Source organism: Peromyscus leucopus, chromosome 11 (assembly GCF_004664715.2).
Source record: "Peromyscus leucopus breed LL Stock chromosome 11, UCI_PerLeu_2.1, whole genome shotgun sequence".
Taxonomy (NCBI): Eukaryota; Metazoa; Chordata; class Mammalia; order Rodentia; family Cricetidae; genus Peromyscus; species Peromyscus leucopus.
The window spans coordinates 55737383-55755921 of NC_051072.1; the positions used below are offsets into that span (position 1 = coordinate 55737383).

Consider the following 18539-nt stretch of genomic DNA (forward strand, 5'->3'; position numbering starts at 1 on the left):
GCTTTTGTAATTTTAGCTAAACTAAACTAATCTATTAATTAGTTTTTTTCTTTTTTTTAATGAAGCAAGCATTTAATTTCCCTTTATGTTCAATCTGAAACTTTTTGCACCTCCCTCTCTGCTCTGTTTTGGGCGTTTCTTTTGGGCAGACAAGAATCATGGAAGTCAAGGTGAATCCTTTTTAATTTTTATATTAGCTTGGTATTGGGAACCTATGGATAAGATGCCCAAAAATAACATGAGGAGTAATTCCTTAAGATAGCATGATTGGTAAGTCCGTTTGAAATCAATACACGTGCAAAAACAACAGAATTTGGCCTATGGTTTGCTGCTCTGCCTTGCCAGTTTGGGAGGAGCGGTGTGTGGCTGTCAGAGGATAACTTTCGGGCATCAGTCACCCCTTATCCCCTCGAGATAAGGCAGGGTCTCTTCACCTCAGCGTGAGTCAGACTGTCTGAGCCATGAGCTTCTGGACATTCTCCTGGCTCTGCCCCTCATATCCCCACAGAGAATGCCGGGATTACGGAAACCTGCACTGGAGGCATAGCTGTTACTTGGATTCTGGGAATCCAAACTCAGGTTATCAGTCTTGCACAGCCAATGAGCCATCTCCCCAGGCCCCTCAACTGCCATTTTGGTTCAGATTTAGCAGCCATTATGAACAGTGGTTGCTCATTCTAACTAGTTCTTCATATTTAAAAAAAAAAAATTTAATAAGACTTTACCTGCCTGAGTCAATATTTTTAAAGGACCTGTTTATCCTTCTCGTGTAGTTTAGCTTTGCTGATGTCAGTGTTTTCTTCTATGATTTTGGCATCATGGAAAATTACAACCTTGTTGACATGAAGTGTTGACAAAATTCCTAACTTGAGAACATGGTTTCTTAAGAGAACATGAAGCCAATCTGAAATTTTAAAAATCATTTCTAGCATAGGCAACTTTCTTTCTTGGAGGATTTCTGTTTAGATGGAAAACTTGGGCCACATGAAAGCTGATAAATACTGGAGGTTTTAAGAAAAACAGCTTTCGTTTTGTTAGGATTTCCTCAGAAGCTCTATATTATGGTGTGCTCACAGTACCTAATACAAAATACACTATATTTGATCTGCCTAGCCGTGATGCACTAGCTAAGACTTAAAAGGATACAGTTAAGATCTCTTCTCCGTTTTTCTGATACAGACGTCTGAACATGTTGTGTTTTCTAGTCGTCTCTTAAAAATTTACTAATTGCTTAATTTGCTCTGTCTGCAGTGACTGCCTCCTTAACAACATCTTTTTGCTTTTGAACTCCTTCGGGAAACTAGGAACCGTGGGCACGAGCACTTTTTGGCCACAAGAAAGCAGGCTGCAGATCTTGTTGACACCGACGTCTGTGATAGGAGGGTGAGGATTTACATTTAAGGGCGGCAGAAACCCGGGTCTGCTCTGCAGGAGGCTGTGATCAATGGGGAAGGCTCCAGAACCCCGCCTTTCTAAGACCGCGTGATTCCTCCTGCTCAGGGGACCCGGAGGGACGGTCTCCATTAATTCTTTAGACCCTGTCAGCAAGGAAGGAGATGGCGCGAAGATCTTCTTCTTTCCAGCTTTGCCATCTTCTAAGTTTGGAGGGGTAACCCCCTCTGAGAGCTGAGAATCAGAGCTATAGTGATTGGCTCCCGAGTTTCGCTTTTGGACGATACTTTTTAAAGTGGAGGTAAAGAGAACCTGGTTGGAGTCCGGGTCCTGGTCAGTGGGAATTTCCATGCATGGCTGGTTGCCTTCCGGAAACAAAGAGTGGTAATTTATTTCGTCGTACGACATCTTCCTTGAGTTGACCTGGTCAAAGGCCCTGAGCAAGTGCGCCGTGTCTTTTACGTCGATGCTCTGGTGCCTGGTGATGAACCGCTTAGAAAGTGCCAGCGCGCTGGTTTTGTAGGCTATTTCTTCCTCTGGAGTGATATCTTGGAGCTCCTCTTGCAAGGAGGCCACTCTGGCCTGGTGCTTTAGTGATGGGGTACTCTTGATCCAGGCTGGACCAGCCTGGGATAGCTTGGGCCCATTCGTGGCCATCACAGGCTTCCGCCTAGGAGAGTCTGGGTCCCAGGTGTTATCACTGCTTCCAGAAAACTCCTTATCTTTAAAGCCAAAGAGTGTCAGGTCCGTCTCAGAGGAATATGAGAGAGGCAACGAGGCTGTTTTGATGTCAATTTCTGAAGGCGTGGCCGGCGGATGGCTCCCATCCAGGTCCGCCGGAGGCATGTTGAGGTATTGCTGGGTGGTGTGCCTCCCAGAGGGCGATTTTGCTGTCGTTATGATAATGACCTCTTTCCCTTTAGCCTGGCAAGCGCTAAGGAGGACTTTCAGGGTATCTCTGTCTTCCGCATTTATAGCATAAACCAGAGCTGAGTAGCCAGAATGGTCCTGCAGGCTGAGGTCCGCCCCACTCTTGAGGAGCAAGGAAACCACCTCCGGGCCAGCTCTTTCTAAGCATGCGTGCATCAGAGCGCTTTTCCCAGATTTGTCCTGGATGTTGGGGTCGGCGCTGTTCTCCAGAAGGTATTTCACCATCTTGGCTCTCCCGACGCTCTGCTGGTCGATGTGTTTGGTCTTACAAGCAATCATTAAAGGTGTTTCTCCACGGTCATTGCTCTCATTGATGTAGGCACCGCCTTCAAGCAAAAGTCTCGTGAGGCGCAGCCGGCTCTGATGGACGGCTTTGATCAAGGAGTTTCCGTCGGTTGAAACTTCTGTGCCTTCATCCATCTTCAAGTGTCAGAAATCAATACCTGGTTATCAAAGAAGTCGAAGATTAATCAGGCTTGATGTCCAACTTGTATTCATTTTTGTCTATTTCTGAAATATGTATGAAAGGGACATAGATGGGATTATGTAATTAATGGAAGCAGAGCAGAATCATGAATCTGGGCTGGGGAAGTGGCTCCGGGGTAAAAGGGCTGGCTGTGCAAGCGAGAAGACTCGAGTTCAACGCTAGCACCCCGGTAAAAAGCCCCGCAGGGCCACACGGGTCTGAACTCAAGCATTCCGGTCAGAGAGAAAGGTGGATCCCAGGATCTCCCTGACAGGCTAGCCGAGCTGTAAAGGTGGGTTTTAGGTTGAGAGAGAGACCCCGTCCTAAGGATATAAGACAGAAAGCAACAGCAGAGACCCTGCTCTAATTTCCACATGTGACTGCACTAGTCCAAGAACACAGGTCCGTCATCCCCCCCCCACCCCAATGCATAAACCACACACATCTGAATAAAGGTAAATCTTAAAGAAAGTGTTTTAATTTGTTAAAGGAAGTGGAGAGATGGCTCAGTCCTTATGAGCACCGGCTGCTCTTTCGGAGCGCCCAGGTTCAATTCCCAACAGCCACCTGGTAACTCAAAACTGTGATACCAGTTTCAGGGGATCTGACACCTTCTTCTGGCCTCCTCAGGTACCCAGCATACAAGTGGTACTCAGACATACAAGCAGGCAAAACATGCATGTATGTATACACATAAAATAAAAATAATAAAATTAAAAAAAAACTTTAAAAGAAGCCACACAGGCTTTATAAACATTTGTTTTTTTCCACTGACACTAAAAATACATGTTTGATTTATTTAGATATCTCAGATTCAGACTCCCTCAATAGATAATTTTATTATGGGGCAATAATTATCACTTTATATTAGCTAAGAGAAAATTTGTCTTTCAGTTGTGCTTACAATAGGAGACGAAGATCAGATTGTATTATAAATGCGATATATATAACATGTAGATACAATCTGAACAATTTTTTGAAAAATATTGTTCCTACTAGTCACTGGCTTTTTTCATTATTTAGAGGGTATTTTATTAATTGCTGTAACCAAGCCCGCGTAGCTAAGACTCTCCCTGTTTCATACAGTGTATTATCCTCGTACAAACGAAAACTAGGAACATTTCTAGACCAATATGGCTGTTCATTTCTATGCAGTGTCTACCTAGTGTAGTAAACTGACCAATCGCTCCTTTTTAAATTTAAGATTATGACTCCCAGCACGGTGGACCACTCTTGTAATCCTGGTGTTTGAGAGGGTTAGGCAGGAGGATCACCATGAGTTTGAGGTCAGCTTGGTCTACCTACATGTTTAAGGCCAGTGTGGGAGCCACAGAGTGAGATCCTGTCTCAAAAATAAATAAGTAAGTAGGATTAAGATTATGGGACATGAATTTCTGTTTGATGATAGGACAGGTGGTTAACACACTTGTCTTTTCTAGAAGGAAGAGAGCAGAGAGTGCAGAGGGACAAGATGAAGTGAGCATGCGCAGAAATGAATTCATTGTTGACATCTGCGTTCCTGAGGGGCAGAGCTGCAGCGATGCCAGCCCATCCTGAGGAGTTCATGGAGACTGTGGAGATGCTGCACAGAGGGGGTCACCGTAAGATTCATGAGACTCAAACACTTTGGGAATTCAGGCACAAAAATGGGCCCAGACATGGGAGCTTCTTTTGGATGACTGTGTAAGAATTTAGCAGGTTGGGCTAGGAGTGTAGTTCAGTGGTAGAGCATTTGCTTAGCACATGAAAGGCCCTGGGCTCTGTCCCAAGCATCAATCAATCAATCAATCAATCAATCAATCAACCAACAAATAAATAAATAAATAAATAAATAAATAAATAAATAAAATAAGGGGCCAATGAGAAGGCTTAGTGGGTAAAGATGCTTGTTGTACGAGCTTGATGACCTGGGTTTGATCCCCAGAACCTACATACAGGGAGAAAGAGAGAATCAACTCCAGAAAGTTGTCTTCCGGCCTCCACATATGCATCATAGGATCTATCTACTCATATCACACACACGATAATAATAAATACTTCTTAAATTAACATTAAATTTTTTAAAAAGAGGGGGCTGGAGAGATGGTGCAGTGGTTAAGAGCACCGGCTGCTCTTCCACAGGACCTGGGTTCAATTCCCAACACCCACATGGCAGCTCACAGCTGTCTGTAATCCACTTGCAGGGGATCTGACACCCTCACACAGACAAATGTACACACAAGTAAATAAGTAAAAATATAAAAAAAGGAAAATTTTTTAAAAAGAGATCTTTGCAGGCCAACAAAGGAGGAAGGCTGAAGCCTAAACTCCAACTATCTGTGATGAGAGACCCTTGTTTACAGGTGCAGAACCAAACTCTGGCAATACCACAGCAGATGGCCAGGGTTAGGGCTTATGTGGCAAAATGCTCACCACTCATTTTGCTCCCTCCTGAAACCTCCCCAAACGAACTAGTTTTTCAAAAGACATACACTCACAAAGCCAGAGAGCAAACGAGAGTACTGTGGAAGCCCGAGCGCAGAGGAGCCAGCCTGAGAAAGCTAAGAACTAACCCCATGAACAACAAGGTATCTGTAAAGCAGGGAGCTTTAGAATTGGGATTCCCAAATAAGGAGGGGCAGGTCAAAAGATGTTAGGGAGCAGGCAAAGCCTTCACTGCTCAGGTGGGTCCTACCTCGGCCAGCAGCAGAAAGCCTACCACAAACCCTGAGTCTGAGACTCCACCCCATTACCTCCGTCCCGCCTTCACCGAGATCCCTGAGTGATGCTGGCCTGTGAAAGCTTGGGAAATGTGGACAGTGGGTGGTCCCCCCAACTCCAGTCCACCAGTGATAGACCAGTGCCCTGCTTCCACCCTGGGGCCATCCAGAGGTCTGTTCTCTGAAAACGGTAACGCAGAGGGTCTTGGGACTGACAATAAGTAAGTGATTGTTTAATGGCCACCCTCTTGACCAGCTGCAGAGAGATGGTCAGCAACACCCGACCCCTCGGGAGAAAGCTGCTCAGGTCTGCATTCAACAGCTGGGCTTGCCTGAGCGAATACCACAGGACTTCAGGTGCCCCCAGAGCATTCCACAGTGAGGCTCCCAGGGGGCCAGTGTCACCCCTATGCTCCAATCTTCTCACTGGTCTTATCATCTGGCCTTTTAGTCATGAGCCAATAGTTTAAATAAAAACCAAAAAGCAAGTGAAAAGTCTTCCTGCATTAAAGACAGAGGCCAGGGCAAACAGAGAAAGGTAAACGGGAGGGAAAAGACAGTAGTCAGGAAAATAAAAACTTCAAGAACTCAGTATCCTCAAAGGAGTAAGAGTCGTCGTATGCGTCGTATGTCTGTGAATGGTTTTCGGAGACCATGAAATCTCAAAAGAACACGAAAGAAGCCTGCAAAAGTCAATAGAAGGGGGCTGGAGAGACGGCTCAGCAGTTAAGACCACTGCCTGCGCTTCCAGAGGACTGGGGTTCCATTCTCAGAACCCGCATGGTAGCTAACAACTGTTTGTAACTCCAAGATCAGACACTCTCACAGACATACATGCAGGCAAAGCACCAATGCACATAAAAACAAACAAACAAACAAAAAAGCAATAGAAGATGTGGATGGCAGTGGTGATGAGAATCTCCAACACAGTGGAGTGAAAAGAAAAGAAAAGAAAAGAAAAGAAAAGAAAAGAAAAGAAAAGAAAAGAAAAGAAAAAGGTTGGGTTTCATGGCACCTGCACTTGACAATCCCAGCACTTGACAAGTAGAAGCAGGAAGGCTAGAAGTTCTAGGACAGCCTCACAGAGAGACCTTGTCTCACAAAACAAACAAACAAACAAACAAACAACAACAGGAAAAGAAAGAAAAATACAACCAGAGATACTAGTCCAGGAACTCCAACATCTAAATAATATTTCCACCAAGAAAAAATGGTAGAGTAGTGTCCTACTTAGCATCAACTGTCAACTTGACAGCCTGGAGTCACCTGAGAAGAAAGACTTGATTTAGGAACTGCCTAGATCAATCTGGCCTGTGGGCATGCCTCTGGGCAAATGTCTTGATTAGCAACTGATGAAGAAGGTCTCTGTCTGCTGTGGACCTCACCATTGCTAAGCAGATGGCCCTGGGATGTATGGGAAAGCTAGCCTACAACGAACCCGTGAGCAAGCCAGAGAACAAGCCAGCAGGCAATTCCTCCATGCTTCCTGCCGTGAGTCCCTGCCCTGACTTCCCTCAACGATTGTGAGCTGGAATTGCAAGCCAAATGAAGCCTCTCCTCCCCAGCCTGCTTTTGGGAGGAGTATTTTATCACAGCACCAGCAAGGAAACTATGTCAAAAGGGGAGCACAAGAAGAAATCATCAACTAAAGTGGGGAGAAGGAATTAAGACGTATCAAATCAAAAAGACCTAATCGGAGCATTGCACTGTGGATGAAACGGTGATACCCAAAACACGTGCCTGTGAACTTCCAGAGGACAAACTCCAGGATTCTACAGTCTCCATGGCAGGAGAAGGGAAGGGGCCCTTGGGTGGGGTAAGTCACATCCCAAGGGACCAAACGTGAATTTAGATCCAGGTATATTAACAATAGCAATGAGACCCAATGCAGAAGTGTCTTTAAATATCCGAAGGAGAAATGACCCTCTGCTTAGAGTTCTATATTTAGCCAAACTTCCAGGCAAGAATTGGGACATACTCTCAAGGATTAACCGAAGGAAAGAATCTACCTAGATGAAACAGTAAACAAGAAAAACAGCGCTCATAGAATACAGATGATGAAGATCATGAAGAGAGGCACCCCAAGCCCCCAGAAAATGCTGGAGGGACCTGCCAGGTGGGTGGATGTGCACAGGCATCCTCGATGCGGTCACCCCACCATGCTCCATCTGTGAACTGAAGCCCAAAGCAGCAGCCTGGCTTCGGTTCTTGTCTCTGTTTGCTGTGTCCTGACACTTGCGTCCCCTCCGGTCCTGCCTCTGTGGCTCCAAGTGGTGCTCCTCTTAGCTCTGCTCTTCACTCAGTTCTGATGTTGTCCTAGGACTAAGTCCTGGTGGGCTTGATGAGGGGGAGGGGAGGCTGAACAGCCCCACTCAATCACTGCACCGCACCACGTCTAGGCCAGAGACCATGTTATGACGAGCCCCATGGATCCTAGGACTCATTCCTGACCCTGCCCGGGGGTTCCTGTAAGCAGTCACAGGTGGCTCATCTTCTGAGATTCACCACCTACAGTCACTATCACTCCTACTCCGTCTAGTGTTGTGCTTGCTGACTAGGCATGCCTCTAATAACTAGTTAGTTATTTTTTCTTAGCAGTCAGCGGGACAACAGTGAAAGCTATGACTAGCGTCCAAAGGGAAAGTGGCTGTTGGTAGAGGAAGGAAAACTGTGGTCTGGGAGGGTGACCCAGAGGCCTCTAAAGTCCCAGTGATGCTTTTTCCATTTTCCAGCTTGGGTGTTGTATTTAGAGGCCTCTGTCTGTTCTTTGAACAGTACACTGTCACACACTCTTCCATACGGTACCACTCTCAGCATCATAGGAGCCTGGAGACAGGAAAGGTCAGCATGTGCAAAGGTAGGTCATACGAGGTCTTCCTTGCACAACACAGTTCAGTTCTCACGGCATTATTAATAGTATTTGTTGCCGAATATTCCCGTGGCATTGCCATGAATAAGCTCATAAAAGGCAGTACTCCAAACCGAACTGCCTCCATTTTGACATCATTGATGACGTACAGCTAAGCACTCAGGGAGTGGGCACACAACCGGAAGGAAAGGAAATCTTGGTTTTATGCCCCTATCTTTACAGTTTAGAAAAGCTATTCTACCACCAAAACATACCTGAATCTTGGGGTGCAGGGCTTAGGGTGGCAGCGTGGCTCCCAATTCGAAGGTCTATTCTGGAAGCAAAGCATTTGAAAGTTCACATGAGAACACCAAAGAACACCACTTCTTTGCAGTTTTCAAATACAAATGAGTTTACTATGCAAAGAAACTAGGAGGCATTGGAACATAATACCAAATACAGAAACCACTTAGTAACTCCAAGCAAAGAAATGATGATACAGTAGCAACCACAAAAAAAGTTTTTAAAAAATCCTTAAACCAAAGTCATGCTTGAGAGACACTGAAATAAGAGCAAGTACCATGTACTGACTTTTTTTCCCCCCAGTCAAGGTCTCACTAGTAGCTTTGGTTGTCCTGGAACTCACTATGTATACTATGTAGACCAGGCTGGGCCTCGAACTCACAGAGTGCTGGGATTCAAGGTGTGCACCACCATGCCTTGCTTTGACTTTCAATATTACACTTTCCTATGGGTTCTAGAATTAGGACTCTTATCTGGTTACCCTCATTCTTAAGAACCTTTAAGTGTGGAAAGATGGAAAGACTTTAGGTTACTTTCACACACATACATATACACACACATACATACACACACATACACACACACACACATACACATACACACACACATATACACACACACATACACACACACATACACACACACATACACATACACACACATATACACACACACATATACACATACACGCACACATTCATATACACACACATACATACACATACACACATACACATACACACACATACACACATATACATACACACACATACACACACATATACACATACACACACATACACACACACATATACACATACACACTCATACACACACACATACACACACACACATACACACATACACACACATACATACACACACATACATATACACACACATACATACAAACACATATACACATACACACACACACACACACACACACACACCTCATGTAAAGTCCTTCTCTACAACATTAACCCTAAGCACTTATCAGGAGTCTCTAAGAGAGGGAACTGGTAACAAACTGGAGGCTGGGATGTCCGAGAGGGGCAGTGGCCTCTTCTCCATCCTACAGAAATGCTGTGAACCTCAGGGAAGTTGAGTACCAACTGGCTGCCTCCTGTCTTTGTTGTGTAGATAATATCAAGCCTTCTCTCCTGAGGCCTGGAGAATTATTTAACAAAAAAGAGTTCAGGAGGCCTACTTTTCACTGGAATGAATTCTGTCTTTACATCGTTGTTATGTGTGGACGTAGGCACATGCTCACTGAGGGTGGGGTATGCCTGTGTGTAGCCCAAAGTCAATCCCCAGTGTCCTTCAGGAGTTCCACACCTTGTTCTTTGAAATAAGGTCTCTCACCAGGACCTAAGGGTCTCTCTTAAGACTGTTTGGCTGGCCAGGCAGCCCATGGATCCGGCTGGCCAGGCAGCCCCTGGATCCGGCTGACTCTGCTTCCCAAGTGTGGAGATTACAAGTGTGCACCATTTACGTGGATGCTGGAGACCAAACTCAGGTCCTCAAATTTGCATGGCAAGTATTTAACTGGCTGAGGTAGCTCCCCAGCCCTTGAAACTAGGCTAGGTTTTTCAGACTGGCCTGAATGCCTGGGCTCCAGCAATCCTTCTGCCTCAGTTTCCACAGTGTCTGCACTGTGGGTCTGTGCTTCCATATGCTATAATGGCTTCTGAGTTTGCTCACATTTTAATAGTGGGGCCATTCTGATAGTGTTGAAACTTCAACTTTTTCAGGAGAAGATTGTCCGATAATTCATTCCCTAGAGGTTCTGACAAGGCTCCCAGCGCCTCGTTTTGTAGTCAGTGCCTTAGTTAAACAGCCCTGTCTTTAGGCCTTCACCCTCTTTCAGGGAGTTCTTTCATCTTGCCAGATCAATCATTCCTAAACCACAAATGCTGACATGTGAATCTGATTTGCTCTTCTCGGAGCGTTTGATGGAGACCACTTCTCTTGCCTCGAATGATCTTTGCTCCTGTGGGAGGAAACCCACCCTGAGAACCCAGGGCTAACACCATGTGGACGTTCAGTCAGCCCCTTTGCTAGTCTCCTTTCTTGACCCTCTCCCGGTGTCGTTTGCCTTCCATGCACGTCACAGCTCAGAGCAGATTCAGAGTCAGGCAGATGCAGAATGGGATCCTAATTTTCCCATGTGAGCTGTAAGCCCTAGGCAAGCCTTGGCTTCTTGGAAGTGTTGACTTCATCCATCTGTTGTTGAGGAACATCCCTTTACACCGTGTGAAGACGTGTCACTGTGATAGGTCTAATAAAGAGCCGAATGGTCCTTAGCTAGGCAGGAAGAGGTTAGGCAGGACTTCTGGGGACAGAGAGGACTTGGAGAGGAAGAAAGGCAGGGTCATGGGCCCGATGCAGAGGAAGGAGGACATGCAGGAGGAGATGTAAAAGCCATGAGTCATGTGGCAGCACGCAGATGGATGGAAATGGGTTAATTTAAGTCCTAAGAGCTAGTCAGAAACAAGCCTAAGCTAAAGCCGAGCTTTCATAGTTAATAAGAAGTCTCTCTGAGTCATTATTTGGGAGCTGGCTGGCAGGACAGAGAAAAATGTGTTACCATCTGTGGAATGGCAGTCTTATAATATTTATGCTGTGTGGACATGGAACTGAAAGGCATCACCGGAAGGGGGTCCTACTTAGCCTTCTACTTGACTCATTCTTCTTTTCAAGGAATTGATCTCAGATTTTAACTTCTTTTTTAGCACATCCCAAATCCAAAGCCTTTTAAAATGACAGAGATGGGGGGGGGGATCGCTTGGTGGATAAAGCACTTACTTTGTGAGCATGAGGACCCACGTTTGACTTCCAGAACCCATGCTAAAAGAAATATGGGCATGGTGGCACGTGCCTGTAACCCCAGCACTGGAGAAGCAGAAATAAATAGATGTCTGGGCCTCCCTGACCAGTCAGTCAAGCCTGCTTGGTGTTGAGTTCCCAATTAGAGAAAGACTCCAAAAAAAAAAAAAAAAAAAAAAAAAGGTAAAGGCTAGGAGATGTCTTAGTCCATAAAGCACTTACCTTGCAAGTGTGAGGACCAGACTTCAGATCCCCAGCACCCACATAAATATAGGGTAGATATGGTGCCAGCTGTAATTGCAGCATGTGGAAAGTGAGGACAGGAGACCCCCGGCCCCCTCCTGGAGCAAGCTGGGTAGCTAGACTATGTAAATCAGTGAGCTCTAAGTTCAGTGAGAGCCTCGATTAAAAACAAAGGTGGCGAGAGGCTAAGGAAGGCATCCAACCTCAACTCTGGCCACCGCGCGCACGCACGCGCGCGCGCGCACACACACACACACACAGAGGTGCACATGCACCTGTACACCTGCATGTGCTCACACATGAGCAGTGTGCACCATGTATACACACACACACACACACACACACACACACACACACACACACACCATGCACACATGCCACAGAACAGACAGTGCCTGAGAAATGAAACAAGGTTGTCCTTGGACTATTGAAAATGACATTTTTACTCCGTCAGTAATGTTTCGTCAGATTCAGTGGAATCTAGTAAGGACTTACTAGATTTTCCTTATGGATCCCTTCATTATTAGGTCTTAATTATTAAATAGTTGTGTAAACCCTTCTCTATTTTATTTCTTTTTAAACTTTCATTTTGTGTGTATGAAGGTTTGACTGCATGTATGTCTCTGCTGGTTCTCTCAGACACCAGAAAAGAGTATCAGGGTTCCCTGGCACTAGAGTTATAGGTGGTTGTGAGGGGCCATGTGGGTTCTGGGAACTGAATCTGGGACCTTTGGAAGAGCAGCCAGGGACCTTAACTACTGAGCCATTGCTCCAGCCCAACTCCTTGTTAAAACTACAAGTCTGTAACTCTAGTTAGAATGCATCACTGTGTACTTGGTACACTCTTTCACTACCTTTCTCTGCTGGTAAGCTTCCACGCAAAATGTATTTACCTTGTTTTTAAGGCTAAAAGGCATACACCCCCAAGAATAAAGACAACTGGAGGAAAGGTATGATCAAGTGAAAAAAAAATTGAAATAAGCTTTGCAAAGAGAGACCTGGCAGAGTGACAGATGCTGTCATGTGAAGAGCCATTGGTATATATGACCCTTGAACTATAGGTCCTGGTAGTCCTGGGTGCCACACAAAGTGGCAAAGGGCGAAGAACAAGGTGGTTTGAAAGTCTGTGGGCTTTCAGGGCACCTGGGCTTCCAGATGCTGCCCCCACCTCCAGCAGCTGGCAAGCAGTCTCTGGGGCAAGAAACCCAAGACTGACCATCTGAACAAACAGATCAGAAAGACCCCAGATGATGGAGGAGCAAATAGTGACGACAGAGGGAGTCTGCAGGCTGAACGCTGGGATCCCCAGCTCTGGAAGGCAGAAGCAAAGCATGGCATTTTAGAATCAGGAGCCCTTGGGAAAAAATATCTGTGGGTAAATGGAGCAATTCAAACCATAACTGCACTCACCCTCCCAGAAGACACCCACTCCAAATGGAAATAGAAAGTTACCTGAAACCATGATTCCTAGTTCCATACTTGATTTTTGTCTCTTCTCTCCCTGGGCGAGCTTTCTGTCAGCCAGCTGTCAGCTCCTACCGAAGGAAATCAAAGCTATTCAGAGGCACATAAACACTGACGATTTGTTGCCTGCCTCTCTCCCATTTGGAGTCGAGTTTTTTAATTCCTTGTTTAGAAATCCCTACAGTGTTCGGTTTATCACATTTCACCGACTACGAGTTTGTAAACGAGTCTGGAATGGATCCCACGCACAGCAGCCTAGCTCGAGTCTGTTTGTAGGCAAGCCCACCACACAAGGTCTGCTGGCTAGCGTTGGTGGGGCCTTGGTACTCATCTGGTCCAGTCCACGTTTTCGTTCGAGAGAGAAGGAAAGGCGATGGCACCCTCCCAAGGTCATTCCTATTATCTGCCTGCCCTGAGTTACATACCAGCTTCTGTGTACTGTGTGCTCCATATCTCCCTGACTCTTAGAGACAGGCTTCCCAAGGCAGGGCCCAGTTTGGGGTACCTGATCTGTGGGGTACCCAGCATGCTGAAAGACTGGCATGCTTGGAAAGCCATCTTGGAGATGATTCCTCCCGCCACCTTTGACCTCTCACCACCCCAGCTTTCTGTTCATTCGGACAGGACAGTGATTTTCTTCTGTGCTCCCTCTTATAAAACAGTTGTCTGGCTATGGAGCTGAAGAGTGGGCATATGACTCTAAAGCTCAAAATGGTCCTTTCCATTGTCCTAGCTGCTGTCCTGATGCGGAAGAGGTGGCAGAGAACCTGGGCTCTCTCAAAGTTACCAGTTTTGTGGGTATCGTTCCTAAGGTGTGTATGGGGGTGGGGGGGGGTCAATATCTACATTACAGAAGATGATTGTGAGGACGTTAAAATTCGGAATGCATTTACAGCTTTGGAATTCAGTAAGGACTAGGTTCCAAACACGCATCACCTGCATATGTGAGTCCCCTGGGCTGGTACGACCTGACAAGGAGAGGCCAAGTTCCAGAGACCAGTGGCATCTCCATCTTTTCTTAGTCCCAGAATCATGTGAGCTTTTTAATAAAAAACATTCCTTGTTCTTGTTTGTTTTCTGATTGCCTCCAAATCCTGCATCTGCTCACACAGGGATGCCTCCATCATCATCCCCAAGAGGTCTGGCAATTAATTTTCTTGCGGAAGTGAAGGGCAGAGGTGTTGCTACAGCCCAAAGGGGGAATAGGGAGCCCACAGGTCCTAGAGAAGAGTACAACCCCGAGTTAGAGCCAACAAGGACTGGAGGCTTGCAGCCTTTCCTTTCCTTTTTTTTTTTTTTTTTTTTTAAAGACCCAACCAGGTCTTAAAAAAAATCACAGTCCTGATGGGCAGTCCAAGGCCTGGCAGCGATTGGAACGAGGCCAGCCGGAGGTCATAAGCAAAATGTGTCTCTTCCCAGGAAGGAGAGAGTCGGAGCCAAGCAAAGGGTGCAGTAACTGGCCAGGAAAAGTCGGCTTCCTTGGGCTCCAGGCTTCTAAGAAATATTCAGAAACTGCCCAAGGGAAGGAGTTAGCTACAAAGCTAGGGTGTCTTTTAGTTACCTAAGAGCCGTCGCTGGGGCTCTGGGGCTAGGTTATAGGGTGCCTAGACCCCCAACTTCTCTCAGAAGATTCCCTTCCTCAGTAGAGACAGAGACGGGGGATGGGGTAGGGATGGGGGTAGAAATGGCAAACCTGCCTCTCCAAAGTGTCTGGGAAGCAGCGAGGTACCAAGGTGACTGGATGTCCAGGTTGTTAAGTATGCAGGCGGCGTCTCCAAGGTCCCTGCCTGGTTTCCTCAGATTTTCCCCAGTTCGGGAGGGAGCAAGTCCAAGGTGCTGTCGGAGAAGGGCAAAGGAAGGTGACTGGGGCGACAGCGCTGGGGCGCGGATGGGGGCGGGGTGCTCATTTCGTCGCCTCCACTCCAAGCCAGGGCAGGCAACTGTCCACGAAAAGGGACTTGTGCCAGGAGACCCTGGGCAGTGGTCCCCGCGCAGCCCCGCCAGCCTAGCACCCCGCCCTCGCCGGGGAGATGGCGTGTCAGAGCGGGCAGCACTGGTCCTCCGCCCGGGCAGGCGCCGCTCTGCAGCCCGCTCTCCGCCTAGGGGGGTCTGGATGCCGGGTGCCAAGGCTGTGCACGCCCGGGAGCCGCGGGGACGGGACTGCCCACCCAGCGACCCTGGTTTCTGCAGCCCGAGGTTGCAATCGGCTCCGCGGCCCCAGCCCCGCGCTCCTCACCTCCGCTGCCCAGCGGCCACCGGCACCTGCGGCCACGCGCTCCAGCCGGACCCCGCGACCCGCGCGCTCCACCGGCCGAGCGCGCGCCGCTCCCGCCGCGGGGCCGCCACCCCGCAGCCCTGGGCCCCGGGTCGCTCCGCCCGCGCCGCGAGGCCCGAAGACGGCGGAATCCGCAGCCCCGCGGGGTCCGGGAACGAGCCGCCAGCGGGAGCTGGGGACCCGCGGGGACCCGGAGGCGCGCGGCTTGGGCGCGGGCGAGCCGGAGGCTCCCGGGAGGCCCCTGAAGCCAGCTAGCCCTCGGTGGCCCGCGATGGTCGGCGGTAGCAGGGTCTCGGTCCCCGCCCCGGCAGCTGCGGTGTCAGATGCGCGGCAGGTACCGGTTCCCGGGGCGCACCGGGGCCACGCGGCCTCGCGACCCTCCGTGCCCTCCTCTCGCAGCCGTCACCGCATCCCAAAGTTTCCCCAAGTGCAGCGGGCGGACTGACCTGGGACGCGCTGTCGGATCCGCAGTGGTCCTTCACCTGGCCGATCTGCTCCCGCCCCGACGCGCCGTCCGAGCTGGGGGGGGGGGACTGTCTACGATTGGGCGGCTACTTTGATCTCGGTCCCCAGTCGGTGCCGCCGGGGCCCCCGCCCCTGCTCTGCAGACACAGGCGGGCCACGAAGCTCTGGAGCGGGAGCCGCGAGGCGCGCACCTCGCCAGACGCGGGGCTGGCGCTTCCGCTGGGAGTGACGCGCCCGCGCTCCGCCGCGCTGCAGGTGGGGGCGGCGGGCCAGTCCAGGCCCCGGGGGCCAGAAGATGCTCTCCGAGGCTCCGCCTTCGCGCCTAAGCCCCGCCCCGTCTCCCCTCCAGGCTGCTGAGCTTTGACAGCTGCCGCTGGCGGGAGAGCCGAGGGGCAAAAGCACAGTGTGGACCCATGAAGATGACCCTGGTCCGGGTCTGCGTCCACGTCCTCTCCCATCTCATATCCACCTTGTTGGTCTTGAGACTCAGCTTTCGCGGGTCCCTCTCCTCACTCTCTTCCCCCACTTCAGGTAAAGCCAGAGCCTCACTTCAAGACTGTGGGAGCAACCGTTTTGTTTTTATTTATTTATTTTTTTATAAATGTATAACTCCATTATGCTATGATTAAGGCTTATTAGAACAGCTAGCAAAATTTTGCAAAATAAAATTGAGGTATTGAACCCCACGGAGACATCAAGAAAAAAAGGAAATTAAGTAGATGAAATTGTTTCAGCTCTTCATATATCTTGAAGGACCTGGTGGAGGAAAAGATAGATCTTTTTTGACCAGATACTGCCAATCAAAGATAGTTTCTCGAGGCCAGGCTGATGGCACTCACCTGCTGGGAAAGGGAAAGAGACCAGAAGACAGAAGGCATAAGTTCAAGGCCAGCCTGGGCTACATACTTGTCTCAAAACAAACTAGTTTGTAGTTTTGAGATCCCCTCCCCCCACCACCAAAGGAAACGATAATATACTTGTAGGTATAGATTCTTTATTTAAACAAATGTGAAATGGTCCCTTAACTAAACATGTGACGCACATTCACAGGACATGCTACACCAGAGGTACGTTCTAAGAAAGTGCACTACCTGGGGGGGGGGGTCACTCTCTGCTTACACACGTTCATTTGGACAGTCCCAGGCAGGACAGAGCAAACTTTTGTGAAGGCATGGTTCTCCTCTCCTCCATCTCTTTTTAACATTTTTACTCACATGTATATGGCATACATACTGGAAGGTCTAGACCACAAGTCCAGAGATTTTTGCACAAACTGAAGCATCTTGAAGATCAAGAAACAGAACACGCTATCAACAACAGACCTGTTTTGCTATTTGTGTGTTTTCTAACATCATAGGGACTACATCCTGTTGCCTGACTTTCCCCCCTCAGTGTTACATTTCAGATCATATACAGTGTGTGGCTGTGGTTTTCTCCTTCTTTTAGATGGCTAGTATCCCATTGTGTCTGTCTATCTAAATCCATTTTCTCCTGGTAAACATTTGGGCTACTCTGAGGCTTGGGAAAGTCTGAAGAACTGTGCCATGAACACAGCAAGTGACATCTCCTGCCCACCTATGCACACATTTCCGTGGGGGACATACCTGGGTGGAGCTATGACTCGTGAAATTGGCATGTGTGGATATTACCAAGCTTCAAAGTTGATCCAATTTTCACTCCTACTTTATTAGTTCCTTATCAATTGTTACCACAAACAAATCACATTGGCGTCTTAAAATAGTACAGATTTATTTACTCACTTACAGTTCTGGCCGTCAGAAGCCCAAACTTCACTTTAATGTGACAGAAGTCGGCAGTTGTGGGGGTTCTGCTGATTCTGGAGGGCTGAGGAGAGAATCTGTTTTCTCTGCCTCTTGTGACTTAAAGAGGCTGCCTCAAATTCCTTGGTTAGTGGGCTCTTCCTCCATAATTAGGTTTAGATGTGTGTGTGTGTGTGTGTGTGTGTGTGTGTGTCTGTCTGTCTGTCTGTCTGTCTGTGTCTTTGTCTCTGTGTCATCTCCCTGTCTCTCTCCCTCCTCTCTTCCCCCTCTCTGCTCTCCGCTGGCTTGTCTTTCTCTCCCTCTGCCCCTCTGCTTCCTCCTCGATCCCTGACTTCCCTGCCTCACTCTTGGTGATTACCTTCATAACTGCACTGGGCTCACTTGGATCATCTGACATCTCAAGATTCACAATTTGATCACACCCACAAAGTTCCTTTTACCACACAACGTAACATATTCATCGGTTCCAGAAATGAGGCTGTGAACTTCTTTGGCAGGTTATCATCTGGCTTGCTCCACCCACCACTGAAGAGTTGGAAGGTGTTTGCCAGAGACGAGACAACTGGGGGGTTGGGGAAAATGAAACCCGGAGGGTTTTCCTGTTGACCTGGTGCTGTGCCAGGTCAGGAGAGGGGATGGTGGGAAGTCATTTCTGACCACTACCCCCAGGAGCTTTCACAGAATGAGCGGCCAGGCTGTTTTGGGGAGAAACACCTATGCTGAGTGAAAGGCTAGAGAAGGGAGGCCTGCCTTATCTGATTTAGAGGATGCTGTGGTCTGGATGTGCGCCTCCCAGTGATATATTGAAATGCAAATGCAATATGGTGCTATTTATAGATGGGGT

At 48.1% G+C, this 18539-nt stretch overlaps 1 protein-coding gene across 2 annotated transcripts in view; it reads right to left on the bottom strand.

The window, feature by feature from the left end:
* Ankrd34b (ankyrin repeat domain 34B) overlaps positions 1-16157 on the bottom strand; it is a 16823-nt gene extending 666 nt beyond the window's left edge. Inside the window, exons 1-5 of one of the 2 annotated variants that reach the window (XM_028855971.2) lie at positions 15896-16157; positions 14868-15010; positions 13163-13245; positions 8611-8669; positions 1-2765 (exon numbers count right to left, since the gene is read on the bottom strand). The exon at positions 1-2765 is cut by the window's left edge and continues 666 nt beyond it. In XM_028855971.2, the coding sequence (XP_028711804.1) occupies positions 1213-2742 (1530 nt within the window). In that variant the 5' untranslated portion in view covers positions 2743-2765; positions 8611-8669; positions 13163-13245; positions 14868-15010; positions 15896-16157 and the 3' untranslated portion in view covers positions 1-1212. Of the gene's footprint in view, positions 2766-8610; positions 8670-13162; positions 13246-14867; positions 15011-15410; positions 15488-15895 lie in introns of those variants that run through there. The other variant, XM_028855972.2, reaches the window with a different exon arrangement.
* Positions 16158-18539: the final 2382 nt, after the last annotated feature.